The following is a 24489-nucleotide window of genomic DNA, read 5'->3' on the forward strand; positions in this document are numbered from 1 at the left end:
CAATGTAAGCTGCTCTGGGTCCCCATTGGAGAAAAAAGTAGGGCATAAATGATGTTAATAAATAAATAAGTGTATAAATACGCACGTAATAACAAGACGTCTATTGCCCCAGAACCGCTGGCAATTTCTGGTTCAAACTAAAGGTCCAATATTATACCTCCAAGAGTAACTAGCTGGTAGATCGATCCTTTTCTTTTTTCCTGCCAAGGGTTCTAAGCATGGCAGGTGGATCTATAAATCTATCCGTTTTTTAAGCTCCTGGGGTTAACGATCTTGTGAAATAGGCTGGGCTGAGAGAGGGTGATTGAGAGGGTCTACAAATGAATGTCAATGCTGAGTGGGATTTTGTACCCAGATGTCTTCAGACCTACTCCAAACCGCTACCCGCCCGCCCCCCCCCCCGTGCCACTGCATCCACACATGCCTATAAAAGTGACCCGTGTCAAGAGTGGCACGCTTATTTGAGAGACGCATCTAGGAAAAGACCCTGGTGGAGGCATCCATCCACAAGGTTTTCTTTTCAGTTTCCCTCATCGTATTCTGTGCGCGCTGGGGGGAAAGAAATCGGTCCCGCAGCTACTTTCTGGCTCACCTTAACAGTGCAATCCTATGCAGAGTCACTCCGGTCTAAATCCATTAAAAACAATGGGCTCAGACTGGAGTAATGCTGCATAGGACTGCACTGTACGCCTGGCGCCCAAGGCAGACGGCTCTCCAGCCACCTCGACCTCTTCGCCCATCGCACCTTCTCCCGGCGCCCCTCCAGACGTGCTCGGACTCTTCTCCACTCCGGAATGGTGGGAGGGCCGGCGAAGCGAGGCCCGAAGCTGCGGCGGCCAATTGCCGCGCAGGGAGGAGGGGCCGGAGTCCGCCTCGCCGCCTCCTTCCCGGGAGCGCTCACAAGGAAGGGAGGGATGGAGACGGAGCGCTGCGGGCCGCGGCCGGCGTCGCCGCTGGTCTCCTCCTCCCCCTCCCGTCCCTCTGGCGGCGAGGAGGCTGCAGTCCCTGCCCTCGTGGAGCCCTCCGCTGGGGCCCCGCATTCAGCAGCGCCCCCGCGCCTTGCCTCTTCCCCGGAGCTGCTGGAGTTCGACGACGACGAGGACCTGGAAGTGTTCAGCAAGGTACAGGGCAAGGGAATGCCTTTCCCTGCCGCGCCCGGGGAGCCTGGCAGCCCGTGGCTTTTCCGTCGGGGGCCGGCACTCCCGCAGGGAGCGCCTTTCCCCTTTGGTTGGGCAGAGGTTCTCTGGCCGGGCTTGGGCCGCCCCGCCTCTTGCGCGGCTGCCCTTTGCTCTCCACGGGGAGAAGTTTGTTTTCTTTTTCCAAGGTGCATGACAGGGTAGAAGGGAGTTGCCCGTGCCCTGGAGCCGCGACGGGCGAGTAGCTTCCCCTCTGCCCTCGCTGGGCCCTCGGGGACGTCGCTGTGCGTGGGGCAAGTTCGGGAAGCTCTCGAGAGGCCCGCCTTGCATCAGCGGGAAACGTCGGCCTTCAGCTGCTCTGTGTACTTGGATGAGCCGCCTGGACTGGAGAGCGAGAGAGGCGGGGTCGAAGTGATGAGCGCGGTTGGGTCCGCCCCGTTAGCCTAGGGGGCTTTCACAGAACTCTTTGAGGGGTTTAGGCCGGAGAAGGGAATCCTTTGGTGCATTTCCTCCTGGTAACTGCTGGTCACCCATGGGACAGGGAAGTGGCAAGATTATTCACAGCTCAACACTGAATCGTGTCAGTTACACTGTTACAGCATCACATAAATCAGGACCACCATTTCAATCTCCGGGCCTGTGTTCCGGGTTCCTTTCTGTTTCGGAAAAGGCTGTGGACATAAACCATGCAATGGCCTGAATTCATATGGTGATTGTTTCAATTTTATTGCATTTATCACATTATTGTTTTCCCAAGGAGCTTAGGGTGGCATAAATGAGTGTTGGATTCTGGTTCAGTAGCATCTTACAGACCAACTAGATTTCCAGATCTGACAAAGAGAGCGCCCACTCTCAAAAGCTCATGCCTTGGAAATCTAGTTGGTCTTTAAGGTGATACTGGACCTGAATCTTGGTCTTCTACTGTAGACCAACACAGCTACCCATCTGAAACGGTAAATGAGCGTAGTTTCACTTGATCATTGCAGAAACCTTATGAGGTAAGTTAGGATGACAGATGTTAGTTCCCTGTGAATGTTGTAGCTGATGAGTGGTGTGACTACCTTCTTAATTCAAGTTCAGCATTCTGTCAACTGCTCCAGACGCTAGAGTTGAAAAAGCAGGTGCCCACAGATTTTGCTTTGGTGTACTATCATGGCATAACTTTTGGCTACTGCTGACTGTTCCTTTTCCCCAAGTTCTCTACATAGTGAGAGAGATCAAAACATAAGTATAAGTTTCAGTTGCTGCTTCTGCTTGCAGCCAAGGTGGGTGCAATATGACAGACCCCCTCTTCCTCTGTACTGGAAGATTCAGGAAAGGGAGCCCTTTCTTGAGAGCAAGGGGCACTTTTTGTAAGTTGCCAAGTAGGCTTGTGAAACTGAAAGAACTAGTTGCCTCAGGAGAGATTTCTCTGTCAAATATAACTTATACTATAGTTCTTACTTCACATGGTAGCCTGTCCTCAGTATTTCCTAGTGTTACATTACTTGACTTACTCCAGCAGTGTAAAAAACTTGCCCAGTAGGCTTAAGTATCAGCTAAACTGGTTGTCTGTTTCTCTCAATGCTTGTACTGTCTGAGATTGAAGGCCTCAGATTAGTTATTGGTCTTTCCTGGGTAAGAGAGAAGGCTACAGAAAATAGGTGGACTCATTTTCTGAATGGCAGCTTTCTGCAATTGAAGCTGATTATGGTTGGCGGGGTAAAATAATCACTATATGGATATAATTAAAACTGGTTGTCCATGTGGTGGTCACCTACAAGATGGATTTCATCATTGAGTCTCTAGTTGTCTACCTGTAGCTTACACAAATAGTCGCCACAGCAAAAAAATTAGGTGGCAGTCTCTAGCATACATTAATCTCCACCTTTCATGACATAAATCTGTTTCTTGTCTGTTGAGGATTAGGACTATGTGGGAATCTCCCACTTTGCAGGAAATGCTACTCAGATGTATTGCCATGTTACCTTTTCTTTCATTGTGCAGAGTGAGTCATCTGTTCTCAAGTCCATCAAGGTGCCATGCAGAACACTATGGGATGCCATGTGCTATGCATTTGGGAGCCTTTTGGCTTGAATAGGACAGATGTGCCCAATTATTGGTGCATTCAGCTTGTCCTTGTTGCCCTTACAGTGAATATTATGTATAAAGGCAGTATGGTCATTATAAACTCTTCTATGACCCAGCAAGGGGAGCCATGTTGCCTCTATTAATGGTATCATTTCTTTGCAAGAAGTGATCACGAAGTGTTTTCCTGCAATAAACATGATCTATGCTTCATGCAGGCCGCTCCATGGAGTGACCATTTCCAGGAGTTGATACTTTGCAGTCTCTGTTACCTGTGTGGAAACATAAGCACACCCAAACTGCAGACAGGCCATATGTGACATAAGTGGTTTTGTCAGCATTACCTTGGGTAGAGTAATCATCACATCTGCTTTAATAGGATATTTGTTTAGCATATCCTACCCTTCAACAAAAGTGTTTTCTAGGCAGTTTACAAACGTAGTCAAATCCATATTATGGAATCACTAATAATCTAAAAACAGTAAGACATCATAATCCAGCAGCACTAAGAAAACACAATTAAAATAGGATCACAAGAAAAGCAGCATAAATAGAACTATATATAAAGTAAGGGAGTAAAGATCTTAAAATCAACAGCCCTTAAAAACTTGCAGAATGATACACGAGTAAATAGCTTGATTTTAGATTTTTTTAAAAACTCAGAATTTATTATTTTTAAAAAAATAACTCATGCTTTCCAAAAAATTTCAGTGGGGTATTAAAATATCCCTAAAAATTACTGGGGCCTTGGTATAATTAATCTGACAAAGGAAGCTCTGATTCTTAAAAGCTCATACCCTGGAAATCTAGTTGGTCTTTAAGGTGCTTCTAGACCCAAATTTTGCTCTTTTAGTACAGACCAAGATGGCTACCCACCCAAAACTAACACGATATTTTCAGATGTGAGGAAACTTAGAAAGTGAATCACAGCATTAACAGAAACATTTCAGTAGTGCTGCAAAATTTGATTGATTAACAAAACCGATTAAAGATCTTTCAAACGATTTTGAAACTGCTCCTGTATTAATCAGGTGCCATTTTAGAAATAAGTATGGTTAGAGAGAGGCAAAAGCTCCAGTCTCTCCGCTGTGCTGCTATAGGTGTTGGGCCTCATCTTGCCTCTGAGAGGAATCAGCTTGGAAGGGAAACAAGATTGCTGGCAAAATGAGTTACTGACTGCTTCTGAGCAGGTGGTCACTTAGCAATTGTGCATTTTTCCTTTAAAATTAGCAGTGCTTGTTTCCAAGTACATCTGTGTATTTGAAAAACTTCTGCCCTCCATCATGGACTTGAGGTACAGGTGGCTTCCAATAAAAAAAAATGATACCTTGAAAAACATGATACCTTCAAACCTGATCATCACTTAATTAACAGCATGCCACAGTTTTAGCTCTAAAATATTTTAAAATCATGCAACTGCATCTAAAATTGGGAGAAATAATAAAATGTATAAACTAGCCAAAATTCTGGGTAAAAATTAGCTTGGAGGCAGAAATTACAAAGATTAGATGCCAAATGTGCAGCAGTGGGGAGGGTGTTCCAAAGAAAGGATGTGACCCTCCAAAAGGCAATACCGTGATTCTGATTGGGGAGGCACTCGGAACGGGTCCTCTGATGCAGATCTGAGCTCTTAAGTAGGGTCATAGGGGAGCAAGCAAGCCTTCAAGCCCCAAGCTGTTTAGGGCCTGATTGAGAAGCATGTACCTGCAGACTGAAGCTATTTTAGTTTATTGATTAAAATGCAAGAAAAAAATTAGCCCTACTCAGCAGCATAGTCTGCAGTGACCTGAATGTTTGTCAGTCTGTATTCATGCAGGTACTTAGTTTCCTTTGCATCTCTGTGTTACCTACCATGATTTCTGAAATTTGCCAAGATCCAAGACAGTTGTTAGGGAAGACACCCTATGGAATACTTTTTACATGAGCAATCCCTGGCATTGCTGCACTGTAAATGGGTTGCCACAGGTCCTGACCTCTCTCTTAATGCTCCTCCAGCAAGTTGTAGATAGCTAGATAATGACAATAATGCCTGGTGTATTAAAGTCAGTTTTCACATTCAAAGTGCTGAACAAACATCATGTTACAACATTGCCACTTGGTTTGCTTTTAGGGAGCAAAGCATGCTTTGAAAATGAGTAGAAGAAAGGAAGAGCACAACACTTAAAAGTTCTGCCTGTAGCTTTTGTTATTTGCATCTTCTGTTCTGAATTCAGGAACCATAAATAAAATAGAGGTTCATAAATGGTGTGATGCCCCTTCTTACACCACTGGACTCAGTTCTAATAGGATTGTGTCAAAAACATCTATCTTTGTTTTCATATTATTTTATTATTTTATTTTATCGTATTGGTATTCCGCACTCCCCACGAGCAGGGGAGGTTATAGGAATTATAGGAGGTTATAGGAGGTATATAGGAAGTTAGCCAGTAGCCTTTGGCTTGGATGAGGGAGACTTGGATTCAAGTGCATACTCGGCTTGGAAGCTCATTTAGTAGACTTGGGCCAGTCAAGATGGTAACCCAGTCACCTAGAATTTTTCCAGGTCTGCTGAGCTACTATCGCACAACAGGAAGTTCACTGACATCAGAGTCATGTAATAAGTTTATGCGAAGTCGACATTACGACCTCGCTGGTATCAAGGCCAGGACCATGGATAACAGGCCAAAAGAACTGGGGACAAGAAACAAGCCAAGCACCAGGAAGCATATTGTAGTAAGAAACAATCCGAGTGTCAGAATCATGAAGGAATATTCTCTACCACTAGATTACCTCACATTGTTGTCTTACTGCTCTTACCAATGTGCATGCAAATAGAGACAGGAATCATGGTACCTTTTCTGTTTGTGATCTGTTCTTCGAGAAGGCAGAAAAAATGGCTACTCTGTAGGAGCTCACAATCCACTCATGGGTCCTCGTGTGCAGTTTGAAGATGACTGCTTTTTTTTTGTCGGTTTGGAAACTTTTTTGTCCATTTTTCTGTCAAATACTGCGTTAAAGTCCCCCATCCAGCAGTATTGGGAGTAGTCATAGTTTCTTATTATTTGCTGTAATATTCTAAAAAAACCTTCTTGCTGTTCATTTGGTGCATATAGATTTATTAATAGTATTTTCTTTCCTTCTTTTTGGAACTCTGTTAACAGTCATCTTCCATCTTCTGATGCATATACTAATTTTGGATCATATTCTTCCTTGATATACGTTACAAGGCCTCTCTTTTTCTTGCTCCGGCCCGAGGCTACAAAGCTTTTCTCCAATTTTTTACATTCCAACATTCTCTGATCACTCTTTCCAATATGTGTCTCCTGCAAGCAAATTATATCTACTTTTAGCTTCGTAAGCTGTGCATAAGTTCTTTTCCTTTTTTGTGGTGAATTTAATCCATTAATATTTATAGAGAGCAACTTCATTTGCTCCCTATCCATTTCCCAATTCTGGTTTACTACCATTTTTTCCCTTCTGTCCTCTTGTCTTCGGTGGGGATAATTTAGTTCTTTCCTCTAATTCCGATTCTGATTCTTTTGAGCTTTCTTGTGAAACCTTCTCCTCTCCTGATTTCTTTGTTTTTTTCTTCTCCCTTCTCCCCTTCTTGAGGTTACTCCCTTGCCTGTCCAGAAAATCTCTTGCCTTGTGCATGGAATCAATCTTGGATCTCTGGCTATCATGTGTAAAGCGGAGGCCTTCTGGCATGAGCCATCTGTAGGTGATGTCATTTTGAGTCAATACTGAGGAGAGAAAAAGATACTCTCTTTTGTCTCATAGACCATGGTACATCTCTAAGTATCTTTACTTCATTTCCTCTTATATTTAAGGTTTTGTCTCTCATTTCCTTCAATATTATTTCTCTCATCCTTCTCCTTGTAAATTTCACATACACCTCTCTTGGTAGCTGGTTTTCCCTTGTAAAGGTTGAGTTCACTCTATAAGCAGCGTCCAGTTCTTTTTTGAATTCTTCATTTTCCATATTCAGTATAGGGGCAATTGCTTCACTCAATACGTCAACCAATACTTCTATAAAATCAATAAAATGGTATAAAATGCAATTAATCAGTTTTCATACAAAATATGAAATAATTCTTCAGATGGCAGCAACCAAAGCTTTGTTAATTAAAACCGGATGGTGGACAGACCTGATAGGGATTTGATCTTTCTCCTCCTTTACAGGATTTTTGAGTTGGAATAATGCTGTGAACTGTGAACTTAATGCAGTGAGAAATGGCAGATACAGTGTTATAGTCAAAGAACTTAAAACATGTATCCAGGTAGCCCTGTCATGTTCCCTAGTAGAGTCTGTAGTTGTCTGCTAGCCATAATTAGCATTGGAGTCCCTGCAAATAGCAGCATGGAATTTAAAGGCTTCTTCCCTCCATCCACAGCAAGCAGGGCACTTGGTCATTAGAGATATGAGCCTGAGGGCAAATGGGAAAATGGAGTGGGGGTGGGGGTGGTTCAAAGCATTTTTCTCAGTTTTTCACACACAAAAGAGACTCCCATGATTTTTCCTTTTAGATTGAGAGAAAAGGTTTCTATTCCCCCGCCCTTCCCTTTTCCCAGTCCTTAAAAGGGAAAAGCTTCTTAAGGCAAGGTTTTTCACAATGAAAATTTATAGTATGATAATGTCTGAGGTTTTTCTCAGTTTTTCCAAAGGTGAAAAAATGAAGAGTTTGGGGAAGCACTGGAAAAAACCTCCTGTGAAATATTTTCCCATTTTTAGTGAGAAAATCCTGGTCTTACAGAGCATTTCACTCACTCCAAATGTCAGGGCCGGATCTAGGGTTGCCGGCGCCCAGTGCAACCCTTGCATGGCCCTCCATGCACGCACTCCCGGTACTGCATGATGACGTCACTTCTGTGACGTCACTTCTGTGATGTCATCACGCGGGGCGGGAGGCATGCCACCTACATGGCAAGCCAGCTGCCCAACCTCCCAGTGCACTGTGGAGCTGGCAGCGGTGGTGTGAGCATGCACTGGGGCGGCTGAGTGCAGGGCTGGAAGGTCCTGCATGCACGGCAAGCCAGCCACCCCATCGGCGGGGCAGGCGAGGGCCTCCCAAACTTGTGCTCAGCCTCCTGTGCTGCAAGCCGCGGCGCACGCCTGGCGGCTGGCAGCCGTGTCCGGCGCCCCCTCTACGGCGGTGCTGGGGGCAGACTACCCCCCCTGCCCCCCCTCGATCTGGTCCTGCCAAATGTACAGCATGAAAAGGTCTGAGGACTTCCTCAATTTGGTCAATTTCAGAGAGCAATGGAAGGGAAAATCTCTTGTACTGTTGACATATACCGTATTTTCAAGGTTTGTTTTGTTAAAATAATTTTGGCAACAAACAATACATTGTGATGTTGTGAAGCTTAGTTTGATATCCAAACCTACTAGCTGTCCTACTTTTTCTGACTATGAGAGAATTTCTGTTTTTTGTATTTACTACAATTTTTTTTGCATTCAATATTATTTCTTCCTACCTCTCAGATAGGAAAAATTAAAGATACACGTGCTATGTAGCATAGGGTGCAGCAATTTGCAACTCTTTCTCAAGTATTGGGTGCACTTGCAGTTTATCTTACAGAAAATGAAGGTATTTATACTTACTTTTAAATTCCATAAATATGTCAAATTGTACCATTTTATATGCTAATTAAGTTATAAATAATGCATTTCCTGCTGTTAAATCAAATATTTTATTACATTAGCTCCAAAGCTATAGCAAATGATACAATTCCAACACAGTTGTTAAATCAGTAAAAAATAAAAAGATTTGGTTTGATAGGAAAGCAAGTACTGCATATGTTTCAAATTCCACCCCACCCACCCCACCATTTCTGGAAATTTTAATTCTCTTCTGGTCAGACAGGAAAAGGCAATGCAGTAGCGTTAATACATGAGTGTTGTGAACAGCCAGTGCAGTGTGGGAGAAGGGAAAAATCAGCTTGTATCCTTCCTCTAAAGTGACTCAAGCTAATTTGTATGCCAGTCAGAAGCACAACCAGAGTTTTCTAGAAAGTTACATGATTTCATGGCGACTTCCTCTAAAAGTTCTGTAACATTTATGATTCTGTAACAGGCAGCTATTACTCTCTCACTCAGACTAGCCTGCCTCTCAGGATTATTATGGCAGTAAAATGGAGGAGGGGAGAACCATGAACCTGACTTCACTGGAGGAAGGTTGGGGTAAATTAATTAAATAACAAGTGCAGAAGGTAAAAAAGTAAAGGTAGTCCCCTGTTCAAGCACCGAGTCACTACTGACCCATGGGGGGACGTTGCATCACGATGTTTTCTTTGCAGACTTTTTATGGGGTGGTTTGCCATTGCCTTCCCCAGTCATCTGCACTTTACCCCCGGGAAACTGGCTACTCATTTTACTGACCTCAGAAGGTTGGAAGGCTGAGTCAACCTTAAGCCGGCTATCTGAACCCATAGGATCGAACTCAGATCGTGACTGAGCAGAGCTTGGGCTGCAGTATTGCAGCTTACCACTCTGCACCACGGGGCTCTAACAAGTACAGTAAGTAAATAATATTAAATAAAGCCACTGTTAGAGTCAGTCCACCTGTGCATGTTTCCCTGTGATCCTTCACCCCAGGGTGAGGATTCAGAGGAAAAGGGCCTAGAATCTTAAGGAGGTAGCGGACATTTAATGTTTTCCTGCAAGTCCTTTGTTTATTCAAAATCATCCCCAGTTACCACAGGAAAAAAACATGAGTCCTTGTATCTTTTTCTCTGCAGGGAGAAAAGCAGTTTTGGGTGATTTTACACAGACAAACTATGGCTAATGGAACAGTAAATAAACAAAGCCCCCTCCTTTTCCTTAAGATTCCCTTGCCGGGTTTTCACTGGGGGGGGGGGAGGATAAGCATGGAACAATGTAGATATAGGTTGGACCTCAGGACACCCTAACCTCCCTAACCCCTTGCATCTAAAATGTCCTAAATAAATACATAAAATAAATCTACAATATGGGTATAATAGCGACTTGCATTGCAGGGTTCTTTTAAGAATTACAAGATAATGCATGTGAAATGCTTTGAAGAGCCTAAAACATTAAGAGTGATTTATTTATTCCGAGAGTACAACATTTTGGAATTTTGACACAGAGTTTGATTTGAGTGGAGAGTGAGTAATATTACAGATGCTTGCAGAAATACATCTTGGTAAATTGAGCATGACATCTTTCACTATGGAAGAAATTAGTGACTAATAGACATTTTTTTTATTTCTCAGGTTTCTTAAGTAGTGGGTTCTGTACTTGAATTTGCTTCTTTAATCATAATGTCAAGACTCCTGCTAGGCAGGAATGTATTCAAGCCCAAAATAATCTGGTCCAGGTTCTGTCCATGTTTATTTACTTTTTTGTTCATTAAAACATTTTATTTCCTGCCTTTCCCTATGGATCAAGGCAGTTTACAGTCCAGAATGAAATATATCAAATAACAGTACCACTCACATACATATAACATAATAAAATGACTGCAACTTAAGACTACTAAAAGCTCTTGTGAATAAAATAACCTCATTGTGCCACCTAAAGTTTTCCAAGGATGGTGCCCCCTATACCACCTCTAGGGTGCTGTTCCATATATTGGGAGCAACAACCCAGAAACCACAGGACTTCGTCAATATCCAGAAGGGCACTTTAAGTGAGAGAAGTGGAAAGCCAAAGGTCATAGTTGGTGTGCAGGGACATACAAGGAAAGATAATCTTTAGATATGTTGATCTTAGGGTGGGAAGGATTTTAAAGGTTACAACCATCATCTTGAATTGAACTCAGAAAAAAACTGGCAGCCAATGAAGCTGGTTTTAAATAGGCAAAATATATTCCCAACAGCAAGACCCTAACAGCAGTTGAGCTGCCACATTCTCAACTAATTAACATTTCTGAGTTGTCTTTAAAGAGAACACAACAGAAAACACATTATAGTAGTCCAACTGTGAGGTTACAGAAGTGTAAATCAGTGTGGTCAGGTCAACTGAGAGTAGGAAGGGAGAAAGCTGGTGAACCTGCAGCTGGTAGAAGACACATCTGGCCACTTCGACCTGTTTTCAAAACGTCAGGACTGGGTTTGTGTATAACCTGAAGCTCTTAAAACTGCTCTGTGGATGCCAATTCCACTCCATTCAAGTGGATCCAGTGCCTTCCCAACCAGCATTAACTCTGTCCTGTCTGGATTCAGCTTCAGCTTCCGCTTGTTCTTCCTTAGCTACTTAACCAAGGTTCAGAGCCATGACCGATGCACCTGGAGGTTACGTAATGAAATATAGATGAGGGTGTAATCTGCACATTGATAACACCCAACCCCCAAGCTTTGGTGTTATGTCATTAGATTTTGAAAACTCATCGTAGCGAAGTATATGAAGCATAAGGTATGTCAAAGTAGCATGCAGTTAGGACAGAGGGACAGGCAATGGTAGGATTGTTGGTGGAGTCCCTCGAAGCAGGGCCAGGCAAGGCTGATCAGTTGGGATTGGAATATACACAAAGCCTTGCAGGCAAGATGTCCGTGAACAAGGATTATCCCAAGGCAGGGAATTTATGTATGACCAAACAGAAGACTGGAATGAAAGTCAGCTGGGCCTTAAGGAAGCTCTGCTGTCACTCAGCGGCATCATACGGTTCAGTCAGTTGCATGGTCTTCTGATGTAGCTGCCTACCAGTGCTAACTCCACAATTCCAGTCTGCAATGAAAAGCTGTGTCAAGGTGCTACACTGTTCAGCCTGTTGGCTGAAAATCAGCTGTTCAACATGGTAGACATTTAAAGCTGCTGTCTCCCTAAAAATTAAGCAAAAGAACATTCACAGAGCAGCTGTAGGAGGCAACACACATTTTTCATTCTTGAAAAATACATGTTCACAGATCTGTTTATGACAGAAATTTATGGAGTGAAAAATCTAAATGTCAGCATCTTCAATTCGACGGTTGAGATTTGCTACTGAATATAAGCCTAAGAGGCATTAATGAATCATTTATGAATTGTACCCTTCATAATGTTTAAAAATAAATCCAGCTAATGCAGAAATAATATTTCTGCTCTGTGTACAAAATTTTTAGAACACACACACACACACTGTAAGTCAACATTTTAATACTTAAATGTACCATCTCCAGGGTTTTTGAAAATAAAAGCAATTTCTGTCTAGTGAAATTTCAGGAAGTTTGGTATGGTGAGCTATGTACTAGGGAAAGGTGCTATGGGATAGGCATCAGCCCTCCCCTAATTTGGTTGTTCCTCTCTCCCTCAGTCCCTGACCCACCCTCAATTTTTGCCTCATCCACTTCTCACCTATCCCACGCTCATTTTTGTCAGTAGCTCATTCCTCATTCCCAGTCCCCATTTGTTTGTTCAAACTTTTCTCCGCCATCCTCCTTTCTCATTTTCCTATCATTTCTTGGGCCTTCTCTGTAATGTGGCTGTTCAGAATGCTGCCCTTACAGGTAGCCACTATGTCCTTTTTTGTTTCTACAAGAAATAGCAACAGGAATCAAGGATAAGGGATGCCGCTCTGCCCTTATTGTATCCACAGTCAGGGTAATGGCATGCAGGATAACCTTGTGTGTGGGGGGGGGGGTGGACAGTAGTAGAGGGAAGTTCTTCCCCTCCTTGAACTCTAAAGATATAAAGTCAGCACTGATCAGCAATGTACCCTTCTTTGAGGCAGTCCCAATGTGGCAGGGGTGGAAGGATGTAGTTTGACATTTTAGACTCACGCCCAGGTTTTGGGATATGATCACTATAGACAAAATCTATAGTTAAATATCTTTGGCTTACTGGCCGTCGTCACACGGGCATCTCTTCCGTTAAATTTACAGCATATAGCGTCGTACCTGTTATTGGCACAGTAACGTTTCTTTGGGTCACCTAATGGCTCTTCGCGCCACCAGCTGTCCACACCGAAGCACTCTGTTCTGTTCTCTCTAACTGCGCAGAAGCAGCTCCTCCCCCTTTTTAAAAAAAATATTCTGGCGTTTAATTCCGCTATAACGGAATAACAGCATATAAACATTCCGTTAGAGCAAAACATTACGACCTTTTTGTTTTTCCAACTTTGAAATGATATAAATAGCCCTTTGCCCACAGAAAACTCCCTGTCTGACATGATCCCCATCACTGAAGACTCTGCCATGGTGATTGAGTCATTTTTACTTCCGCAGAAAGTTTGCATTGTGTTGTGTCGTTATGGCGTTATAAGGACATAATAAAATAAAAAAAAGGGGAGTCGCAGGAAGAAATGGATTCTGGGATTGAAGGGAGGGCATAGGACGTTGCGAGGCAAAATACATCGATGTGAGGCATTCACACTGAGGCACAAAATAGCGCGACTATCAAGCACAAAGCAGAAGAGAGAAAATCGCTACAGTGTTCGAATAAGGTGGGTGTTTGCCAGGAAATAGCGCCATTTTAGCGCTAATTAAAAGCCCGTGTGACGACGGCCACTGTATGATTAATACATGTAAGATCAAGGTGTATCAGTAATTTCCAGATCGGTCAGCTTTTCATTCCACCTTTGATAGCTCCAAGAGTTTACACATGTGACTGAGTTATTGTGTCAAATTACCACTTGAGGTATTTACATACCTTATTTCAAAGGGGAGCCACCAGCTGTCTTTGTCTCTGGATTGTAAAAAGTAGTTTTTGCAAACGTTAATAGAAGCGTTCCTCCAAACATAGTATCAATAGGATGGGAATTGCCCTGTTTTTGCTCCTTCCATGTATTCATCTGCAAAGTTTGCTGCCTAACCAAAACATTATTTTTTTCCCTACTGCATGAGTACCTAGAAGTAAATTGACTTCATATATCATTTCTTGCAGCTTTCACAATGAAAATAAAATGGCCCTCTAAGCAGTGAAAAATGAGAATCTTAAAGCTGTCAAGTTTAATAATCCACATTATTACTCAAAATATAAACATGAAGTACATACATTTTATAAAATACCTGGCTATGTAGCCTAATGGTGCCCCTGGAGCACAGGAACCCTGAGCGTTATCTTAGAAGAAAATAAGGTATGCCTTCTGCCTTAGTTATTGTGCCCAGTTGGCATTAGATGTGCAGGACCTTTTATGTTCTTTCCCTGGAACCAAGGCTATCTTGTTTTAAAAGGTTACAAAGTTCTTTCTAAGAAGACTGTTTTAGCAGTTTGTTTCTGTTACACGTCTGCATTAAAATCTGATTGGCACCTCTCATAATTTGCCTCATATTATCTTCTGTGGTGCATACAGAGCTTGTGTTGTGCAGTGGCGAAGGGGGTGAACCATCAGCTGTTCTATCTGTCTGTTACAATTTTTCCCATTCTTCCTCCAAAGGGTTAAGAGTGATTAACACAGTTCTCCCCTCCTCCATGTTATCCTCACAACAACCCTGTGAGATAAGTTAGGGTTAGGTTGAGAGAGAGAGAGCACAGCTGGCCTGGTAAGCTTTATTGCAGAGATCTCCCCAGCCCAGGATCAACACTCTTAACTGCTATACCACACCATTCTTCAACCACTGCACCGCACTGTCTCTTGCACTGTTCATATATAGAGAGAAAATAGGAAGTTCTGCCTCTGCCATGAAGATTCTAGAATAATATTTAAGTATTGTTGCAAAGGGGGAGGGATAGCCTCTGAACCACTTTCAGAGGCTTCAGAAACCCCTCTTGGATCCCAACCCACAGGCTGGGAAACAATCATGTATGCAAAGTGCTATCTCTTTAATCTTTGTATTAACCCTGTAACTCAAGTTATACTATTCCTGGATTTCAGATGAGATGAGAGATGGGTTAATTGCCTAAAATAACCTAATGAATTTATGGCACAGGTGGGACTTTCCATTTCACTCTCGTGACACTTCTTGTAATTATAGAGGCTGTAGGTTGCTGGTTTTTTCATTTCTTCCCACAATTCTGAGGCCAACAAGGAGCTCCTGCAGCCACTCAGGAAGTTTCCTTTTGGTCGCTTCAGGTAGTGATCTGTTAGAAGACAGATGTGGAATATTGGCCCTTAAAGCACTGTAAAAATTCCCTTTCCAGTGCTCCATTTGTCCACTTACTTCCAAAGGATCTTAGAGCCAAGCTACAAGTGACGATTGACACAGGTTGGACGTTTGTCAGCTTCTCTCAAGTTTTGATGGGAAATGTAGGCATCCTAGTCTTGCAGCTTGGCTCTCCGACTGCTGTCCAATGGACTTTTCAACTGTCACTCATCCAACATTCCGCCAAGCTGCCTACATTTCCCATCAAAACTTGAGGGAAGCTGACAAGTGTCCAACCTGTGTCATTCGTCACTTGTAGTTTGGCCCTCAGTTGCTTGAAAAAAATATGAAAGTTAGAACGTGTGACCTTTGTGGGTCAGGAAGAGCGATGCCATGGGTCCAAGACTATTTTTTTAAAAGGCAGTTGTGACGTGTTGGTTGATTCATAACCCCCTTTCCCCTTGCTGCTTCACTGGCTACCAAGTAGCCAGTTTTAGGAGTTGCTGTTGCCTGACAATAAAAGAGCAGCTGGTTGAGATATCAGCAGGGAGGGGAGAGTTTCTTGAAAGAGTTCGAGAATAAAATCCTGCTGTATATAGAACAAGCAGTTAATTGGAGAGCAATGAGTCAATAACTTGAGTTTTCTTTCATGTGTTATGAGATCCTTTAAAGAGCTAAGTTGCCAAACTATATTATCAGGAATCCAAAAATGATATATAATTGGGGGCTTCTGATAGTGTGCTTTATCTCTAAGTAAAAACTAAAGCTGTTATTTAAGGCAGTAATTCTTGTCCAATCCACTAAACTGCATATCCAGAATTTTATAAATATTGAGAACACTTCCTCCTCCCAGCCCTCCAATCTTGAGGGCTACAAACATGAATGTTTCATAGTCTCATTAATATAATATGAATACTTGTGACTCACAATATGGAGAGACCATGTGTAGCCCTTGATGGTATGTTGAACCCACAAATTATAACTAATCATTTGGATATTTTAACAATTACTACCAGTTCAGAAGGCAGCAAGCTGTATCTTTGGGGAGGGAATGAAGCTACTTTCAAATATCTTGTTTATCCACAGGACGCATCACTAATGGAGGTAAATTCATTTAGTCCTTTGATGCCGACATCTCCTTCTTCTATGATAAACCAGTACAAATTTGAAGATGAACCAGAATTAAAGGACCTTTTCATTACTGTTGATGATCCAGAAAGCCACATCACTGCTATTGAGACATTTATCACCTACAGAGTTGTCACAAAGGTGAGCTTTCTGTTATGGTACATTGTGGTTTCTATCATTTAAACTCTGTGAGTCATTAATGATGATGCAAACAGCAGCTTGTGCTTCGTATATGTTTGCACATGGAAATTGATGCTGTAGATAAAGACCTTATAAAAGAATTTTCTAAAGGCTAAATAATTGAAATGCTTTTATAGAGGTAGACTGCCCTGACCTGGATAGCCCAGGCAGGCCTGATCTTGTCAGCTCTTAGAAGCTAAGCAGGGTTGATTAGTAATTGGATGGGTGACCACCAAGAAAGACCAGGGTAGCTATGCAGAGGCAGGTAATGGCAAACCACTTCTGTTAGTCTCTTGCCTTGAAAACCCAAGCAGGGGTCATCATAAGTCAGCTATGACTGGATGGCACTTTCCACCACCATCGGACTGGTGCCTAGGGGTGTGCAACCTGAAAAAATTCGGGTTTCCTGCTTCGGGTTTACCCGAAGCAAGAAAAACATTTGGAAACACCCAAAACCCGAAGCGGCAAGCGGCTTCAGATTCGGGTGTTTGAATCGCTTTGGAATGCTCCTTAAAGATCCGGAGCATTCCAAAGTGATTCAGGGCGCTGGGTTTTCTCCCAGCACCCCCACCGCCCCTGCTGGTTTAAGGGACAGGTCCCTTTATACTATCAGCTGGCAGGCGGCTGGGGTGGATCCCCCCAGCTGCCTGCCAGCGATAATTTAAAGGGCCCTTTCTTGCTGCTTGCAGGAAAGGGTCCTTTAAACAATCAGCTGGCAGGCGGCTGGGGGGATCAGAGAGAAACAATCCCCTGAGGGTCAGAAGACCTAGGTGAATCCAAGCTTATGTCACCAGTAGGGGTGTGTGCTTTGGATGTCTGATTCGGAAAAAATACCCAAATCAGACACTGTGTAAAGATTTGGGATTCCCGAATCGGGGCCAGCATGGTGGTCCCGATTCGCGAGTCCCGAATCAAAGCTTCCCCAAAGCATTCGGATTGCTTCAGGAAGCTTTGGTGCAACTTCAGAGGGCCCCTTGTATCAGCTGTCAGGCAGCGGGGGGATTCCCTCCCCCCTCCGCTGCCAGGCACCTGATAGCTTAAAGGGACCTGCTGCTTACAAGCAAGTGCCTTTAAACTATCAGCTGGCAGGCGGCAGGGGGATCTCCCCCTGCCACCTAGCAGCTGATACTTTAAAGGGCCCTGCTGCTTGCAAGTGGCAGGGCCATTTACACAGCCCAGTTCCCACCCCATCCCCCACCCTATCCCCCCACCTTCCCTCTGATGCTTGGGTGGAGGAAGCTTCCTCTGCTGCCATGCAGGCCTGCGCAGCAATGGAGGAGGTGAAAAGGGCCCTTCCACTCCTTAAATGACAGCTGTGGCTGTCATTTGAGGAGCGGGAGGGCCGCTTTCCGCCTCTTCTGCTGCCGTACAGGCCTGCAGGGCAGCGGAGGAAGCCTCCTCCACACCAGCATCAGAGGGAAGTTGGGGGGCTGGGGTGGGGGCTGGAGGTGGGAACTGGGCTGATACAAGGGGCCCTCTGAAGTTGCCCCGAAGCTTCCCGAAGCAATACGAATGCTTCGGGGAAGCTTTGATTCGGGACTCCCAAATCGGGACCACAATGCTGGCCCCAATTCGGGAATCCCAAATCTTTACATATAGTGACTGATTCAGGTATTTTTCCCGAATCAGACACCCGAAGCACACACCCCTTCTGGTGACATAAGCTTGGATTCACCTAGTTCTTCTGACCCTCAGGGGATTGTTTCTCTTTGACAACAGCAGTCTCCATCATATGGCTTGCCACTTACTAAAGGTATTTTCCAAACCAACCTGTAGTATGGCAGAGGAATGAAATATTCAGACACCTCATTATTATTATATTTGTTGTTGTTGTTGTTGTTATTTATATGCCACCCTCCCCACAAGTGGGCTCAGGGCAGGTCACAACAGAAGATAATATATACAAGATAAAATCACAATCGATCAATACAACTTTCTAATAAAACACCTGCTCACCGCATAAAAACCATATAGCATCTGACGGAGGTGGAGGTGCAGCTTAATGATGTGTGGTCGCTCATATATGGGGGGGGGTAGATGGTCAATACCCCTTGCAGACATAGAGGAGACTGGGAAAGAGGCTCATTTGGTGGAAACCCTGATGGCCTCAACCATATGCCTGGTGGAACATCTCTGCCTTACAGGCCCGCCTGAAGGAGACAAGATCTTGGCGGGCTCGGGTGTCCTCAGACAGAGAGTTCCACCAGGTTGGGGCCAGGACCAAAAAAAGGCCCTGGCTCTGGTTGAGGCCAATTGAGGCTCCCTGGGGCCAGGGACCCCCAGTAGGTGCTTACCAGCTGATCTCAGCACCCTCTGGGGAGTATATTGGAAGAAACAGTCCCTCAGGTATGCTTGTGCTCTAGGTCATTATTAATGTAAATATATGAATCTTGTTCATAAGTATTAGTAGCATGCCTAGATCACAAGGAAGTGATTTGCAAGGGTCCTGCTGTTTGCAACGGGATTTATTCCAGACATATTGACCTCTTCAAAAGGACTCGTACTTCGGGAAACTGCACCTCCTAAGTAACAAGTGGTTGCTAATGCTGTATGTGAGGAATGTGGTAGGTTCCCCTCCAGACACCTTTTAATTATCCTACCTTTAACGATGCCAGTTGCCCCTGCAAGGAATTCTTCCATGACCTTTGAGAAGCTTTCCCCTGACATATACATACTTACTTGACAATTAACAAGGCAGCTTTAAAAGGTATTTTTAAGCCTAGAGAATATATATTTTTGATATTTTAGATTGTCTAATAAAAAAAAACACATAACCAGCCTCTACTGAGATATCCCTGATAACCGCTGATTTTATGTGAGCAGATGTTTAAGTACTTTCCTTGTTTGTTAATGCAGCATAAAGTTAGGAAGACTGATCTTGATGCATGCCTATGTAGGAATAAGTCAAGGTTAGAATTCAGGCTGTTAATTTAAAAGGGTGAGTCCAATCTACATGGTTATTACTATCTTAGGGTCTCATTTAACCTGTTATTTGTGTTAGGTTAACAGAAATAATAGCAGTAGTTAGAACATCGGATATCTGTTTGCTTTTTTATTTCATTTTAATCAAGAGATTCTAGTTTTTGTATGCTTCGGTAGTTGTGCAGTCCCTGCCTCGAGTCTGAGCAAGAAAGGCCAACTCTAAGAGTACCATGGAGTGCCACGCTGAGTGACTACGGGCCAATCACACACTCTCAATCTCACCTACCTCACAAATTTGTTGTGAGAGTAAAATGGAGGAGAGGAGATTTATATAATCCTCTTAAGATCCCCGTTGTGGAGAAAGATGAGCTATAAATGAAGTAAAAATGGATAAAAAATAAAATGAATTAAGTAATTAAATAAATTGTGGCACACAATTTATTTATAATAGGATTATGATAGGATTATGAAGGATTAAGATAGGTTGATAGTGGAGGCTTCATATTTTCTGTGGGTGCCTACTTCCTCCTTGAGTTAAAATTGCACCCCTGGACTAAGTACCAATGGATTTGTTCCCAGGAAAGTGTGCATACTTTCAAAAGTATAGAGGGTGGTGGTGGCATTGCAAACATCTACACTGTGTAAGATTATGGAAGTCATCAGTTTTTTTCATAATTTTTTTTTCTGAAAAGATCTTCTCTTTAGAGGCCCTTAAATTATGCTGCAAATGTAGGTAGAGCAGTATCTGTGTGGCTCCACCTCCAATGCAGGGTCATGTACTCTAGTTATGCTTTGGTGGGGGGCGGGGCAGACATTTGCTAAGAAACAGAAGAATTTATAAAAGAAGAATCTCAGAATGGCGCCATGATAACTATTACCTGTGATTTTCCATCTGATTTCCTATGCATGTCCCCAAGGAGCAACTATACCCCATGCAATTCTAAGCATTTTTAGGTATGTTAATTTGTCCCTTTTAAAAATGATTTTCAGACAACCCGTGGTGAATTTGATTCCAGCGAGTATGAAGTTCGACGACGGTATCAGGATTTCCTTTGGCTAAAGGGAAAACTTGAAGAAGCACATCCAACACTGATCATTCCTGTAGGTCTAGACTCTTGTCATTGTTTCCTAGCTTGTGATAAGACACTTGTATGGAAAACTGTGCACCCAGACAGAACATCATAGTTTTTGCAGCTGCAGTTCTTCAGTCAGTTTCTAATGTGCCTTACTATTATATATGATTTGATGCAGTGACACCCATGCAAATAATAGAAACCATACATCAGGGCTAGCTGTAGTTACCAACAAGGGTTTTTGCAAACTCAGAGGATCCTTCAAGTTTACAGAAAAAATCAGTGTTGTCACTCCCCGCAATTGTGGGATCCCTCTCCCAAGAAAAAATAAATGTAAAAAATAAATTTCTGGAGTTTATGTGGTGTTTTCAGTTGCCCCAGTTGCTACGAAGAATGGTGGAGTGAGGGATTGTGACCAGAAAGAGAAGAGGCATATGACAGTAAACAGTAGGAAAGGGAGGAAGGGATGGGAAAATGGGATTTCACTACCCCTGTGATTCTTTGTGAGTCCCATATTTGTATTTCTTCTAATAATAAAACTAACAGCAGTTATTTAAATTTAAGGCACAGTTTTGCTTATGGAATATATCTTTCTTTCCTTTAGTTAAAATTAGATATTTTTAGATATGCGTACAATTATGCAGCTCATCTTTCCCCCCCCCCTCATTTTTTTCCTTAGCCATTGCCTGAAAAATTCATAATGAAAGGAGTTATGGAACGATTTAATGACGATTTCATTGAGACTCGAAGAAAAGCACTACATAAATTTTTAAACCGAGTTGCCGATCATCCCACTTTAACTTTTAATGAAGATTTAAAAATTTTTCTTACTGCACAAGCCTGGGTAAATAAGCTTTTGTTACTACTGCTGTTGTTATTAGAATGTATGATTTGCCACAAATGTCCAAAATAGGTATTGGATGAGTTTAGAAAGACATCTGTAAGTATGACCTTCAGGTGATATTCCCCTTCCTCCAGATGTGTATTTATGGGGAGCTTAGGAGCTTGCATTAAGCTCATGTGTTTCTTTCTGCCCTCTCTGTATTTCACTCAGGAATGATGGAAAGAGATCAGCAAGTGCAGGTAAGGTCTTTTCCAGTCATGAAGTCTGGTCTGGTACTGTGCTAAGAAGGCAAATGTGTTGCCTCTTACTGAACTTTTATAGGAAGTTGCCATGAAATCATGTAACTTTCTAGAAAACTCTGGTTGTGCATCAAAAACTTAACTGCCTTCATTGTGTGGAATCCCCTTGATTCTCCAAGGATGCCCATTTTCTTGCTAGGAGGTTCTTACTGGGATTATGGATGAAACCATTTTGGGCAATCTAAAGAAATGCTCAAAGAGTCCAGTGGATAGGATAATGAGTCCCAGGTATCCGTAGTTTGGTAGCTGTGATGACTACCTGGAACCCCCCACATTTTGTACATATACTACATGAAACTGAGATGTAGACTATGATGTAGGGGCTTTTTGAGTGCATTTTATTTTAATTTGATGTGACTAAAGAAGCATTCACCTACATAAACCTTTGCTTTCCTCCCTTAATTTTCAGGAACTTTCCTCTCACAAAAAGCAGGGGCCTGGTTTGTTGAGCAGAATGGGACAAACGGTCAAAGCGGTTGCATCCTCGATGCGAGGAGGAGCTGTGAAAAACCGTCCTGATGCATTCACAGAAATGAATGACTATGTGGATGTATTTAGTCAGAAAATCAGTCTCTTGGACAAAATCTCACATAGAGTTTATAAAGAAGAAAAAGGTTGGTAGGAAAGTAAAGCCAAGCACATGTCGATCATGGTCCCTGGGTTGATCACTTGCTGAGTCCCAGTTGCTTTCCACCTTCTTCCAGACTCCAGATAGGTGTACTAAGGGAAGGTAGAATCCAGCAACTCTACTCAGTACTGGAATTATTCACTGTTGCCCCACTCTTGCAAAGAGAAAATTGTAGACATTGCTACTACTAGATTATCTTTTTTTCCCCTGTGACTGCTGGTAGCTGCAGGAGTGAATTATCTCTGTGCAGATAACAGTAGCTGGGGTCTAACTCACTCTAGAATAGCATTTACAATGTAATTCTAAGTAAGTCTACTCAGAAGCCTACTGAAGTCTGCTCTCTGGGGCTATTCCTTGGTGGCAGCAACGTAGAACTCAAAGCAGAACGATGGCCATGCTCTGTAGAGTGCTAGGATGCAGCAGCCCCCTCCATCTGCAAAAAGGCCCTATGTAAAAGAAGAGAGGCTATGTGGAGAGGCTGTGTTGGAAGGAAAAGGTGGCTGGCACTGTTGTAGAACACCACTCAGCCTGCCACTTTTGCCAACCAAACTGCTGCCTGCATGTCTGATTCACTGCCATTTGGCCAGCCCCCCTGACTGCTTGTGGGGGGAAAATGGTCAGAGTCAGCATCCCATAGAGTAGCCAGCAAATGTATCGCTGAAGACATATAGTTGTTTTACATGTAGTAATCCTTCAACAGCCCTTTAAGATAGGTGAAGGTTGCTGTCCCCATTTTAGAGATGAACAGGCTAAAAGAGAATTGCTTGTCTAAAGTGAGCCTGTGGCTGAGAAGAGATTTGAATTGGCAACCATCTGAATCTTAGCTCATTCTCTGCCACCACCTCCACTGATACCTAAAAGCATAAGATGTGCCTGCTAGTGCATGGATGGGGTTGCTACAGGAGTTCTGAGGCTCTGCATCCCTGCTGTCATTGTGACTGTACTGTGAGAACCTGCCAGCTATTAAAACAGAAGTCTCAACAAGTAAGAGCCAAGGCACACGTTAGACAGGATATTGTATAGTCATGGTCTGAGAATTCCCAGATGTATGTGGCCCAGTTTGGATTATGACTGCAGCACATGAGGCAAAGGGGCTGCAGCCAATGCTGTTATTTCTACTTGAAATGGCCTCTAGGCATTACCATTTGCCCCACTGGAAGAACTTGCTTATATACTGGTATTGCCACTGGGGCAAATAGCAGCTTCCTAGTGCCATTTTAGTTCAGAAAACTGTAAGACAGTAGGGGTTTAAAGCTCTTCTCCTTGTGTGCTGAGGTCCCAATCTAATCAGGTACATATACACCTGGTAACTGAGCCCCCAGCATAGATCTCTCGGTTTGCATCTGACTCAGCATCCTTGTAGTGGCCACTTGAGCACCGTGTGAAATTTGTAACGTGAACTGTTCATAAAGCAAGTGAGGCTGGGAGTTTGTATACAGGGTGGGGGGAAGTACATGGGGCTGACAGACATGGGGATGTGTGTGTAATGTGATGCTTATTTTTAATAATCATCATCAACATTAAGAGATAATTGTTTCAGATTATCTGTGTTAGAAAAGGCCACATGGTTATACTCAGAAGCATCTGTCTTTCTAGACAGTTTGGTGTAGTTTCCAGACAGTTTGGTGAGAGCCAGTTTGGTGTAGTGGTTAAGAGAGGCAGGACTCTAATCTGGAGAACCAGGTTTGATTCCCCACTCCTCCACTACTTGAAGCCAGCTGGGTGACCTTGAATCAGTCACAGCTTCTAGGAGCTCTCTCAGCCCCACCCACCTTACAGGGTGATTATTGTTGTGGGGATAATAATAAGATACTTTCTAAACTGCTCTGAGTGGGCATTAAGTTATCCTGAAGGGCAGTATATAAATCGAATGTTGTTGTTGTAGTTCATAATTGGTGGTGGAGTCATGGCTGACTTACGATGTCAGGCTGACTTGACATCATGTCAAGTCATGGCTGACTTATGGTGACCCCTGGTGGGGTTTTCATGGCGAGAGTAACAGAGGTAGTTTGCCATTGCCTGCCTCTGCAACCCTGGTCTTCATTGGAGGTCTCCCATCCAATTACTAACCAAGGCCAACTCTGCTTAGCTTCCAGGATCTGACGAGATCAGGCTTGCCTGGGCTGTCCAGGTCAGGGCAGTTCATAATTAGAAAGTATAAAAAGTAACTACAAATGCTCTTAAGAATACTGCTTTTTTGCAATGTGAATATATTCAAGTACAGGCGTTTGAAACTTTCTGCGAATATTGCCTGGCTCCCAAATAATGCCCTGTT

At 43.2% G+C, this 24489-nt stretch overlaps 1 protein-coding gene across 1 annotated transcript in view; it reads left to right on the forward strand.

The window, feature by feature from the left end:
• The first annotated feature begins 907 nt into the window (after positions 1 to 907).
• Positions 908 to 24489, forward strand: part of SNX7 (sorting nexin 7) — a 66208-nt gene continuing 42626 nt past the window's right edge. Inside the window, exons 1-5 of the mRNA XM_054980508.1 lie at positions 908 to 1121; positions 16227 to 16409; positions 20361 to 20471; positions 21123 to 21287; positions 21996 to 22200. Coding sequence (XP_054836483.1) covers positions 915 to 1121; positions 16227 to 16409; positions 20361 to 20471; positions 21123 to 21287; positions 21996 to 22200 — 871 coding nt within the window. The 5' untranslated portion in view covers positions 908 to 914. The remainder of the gene's footprint in view (positions 1122 to 16226; positions 16410 to 20360; positions 20472 to 21122; positions 21288 to 21995; positions 22201 to 24489) is intronic.

The sequence above is a fragment of the Eublepharis macularius genome, chromosome 5, assembly GCF_028583425.1.
Source record: "Eublepharis macularius isolate TG4126 chromosome 5, MPM_Emac_v1.0, whole genome shotgun sequence".
In the NCBI taxonomy this organism is placed as follows: domain Eukaryota; kingdom Metazoa; phylum Chordata; class Lepidosauria; order Squamata; family Eublepharidae; genus Eublepharis; species Eublepharis macularius.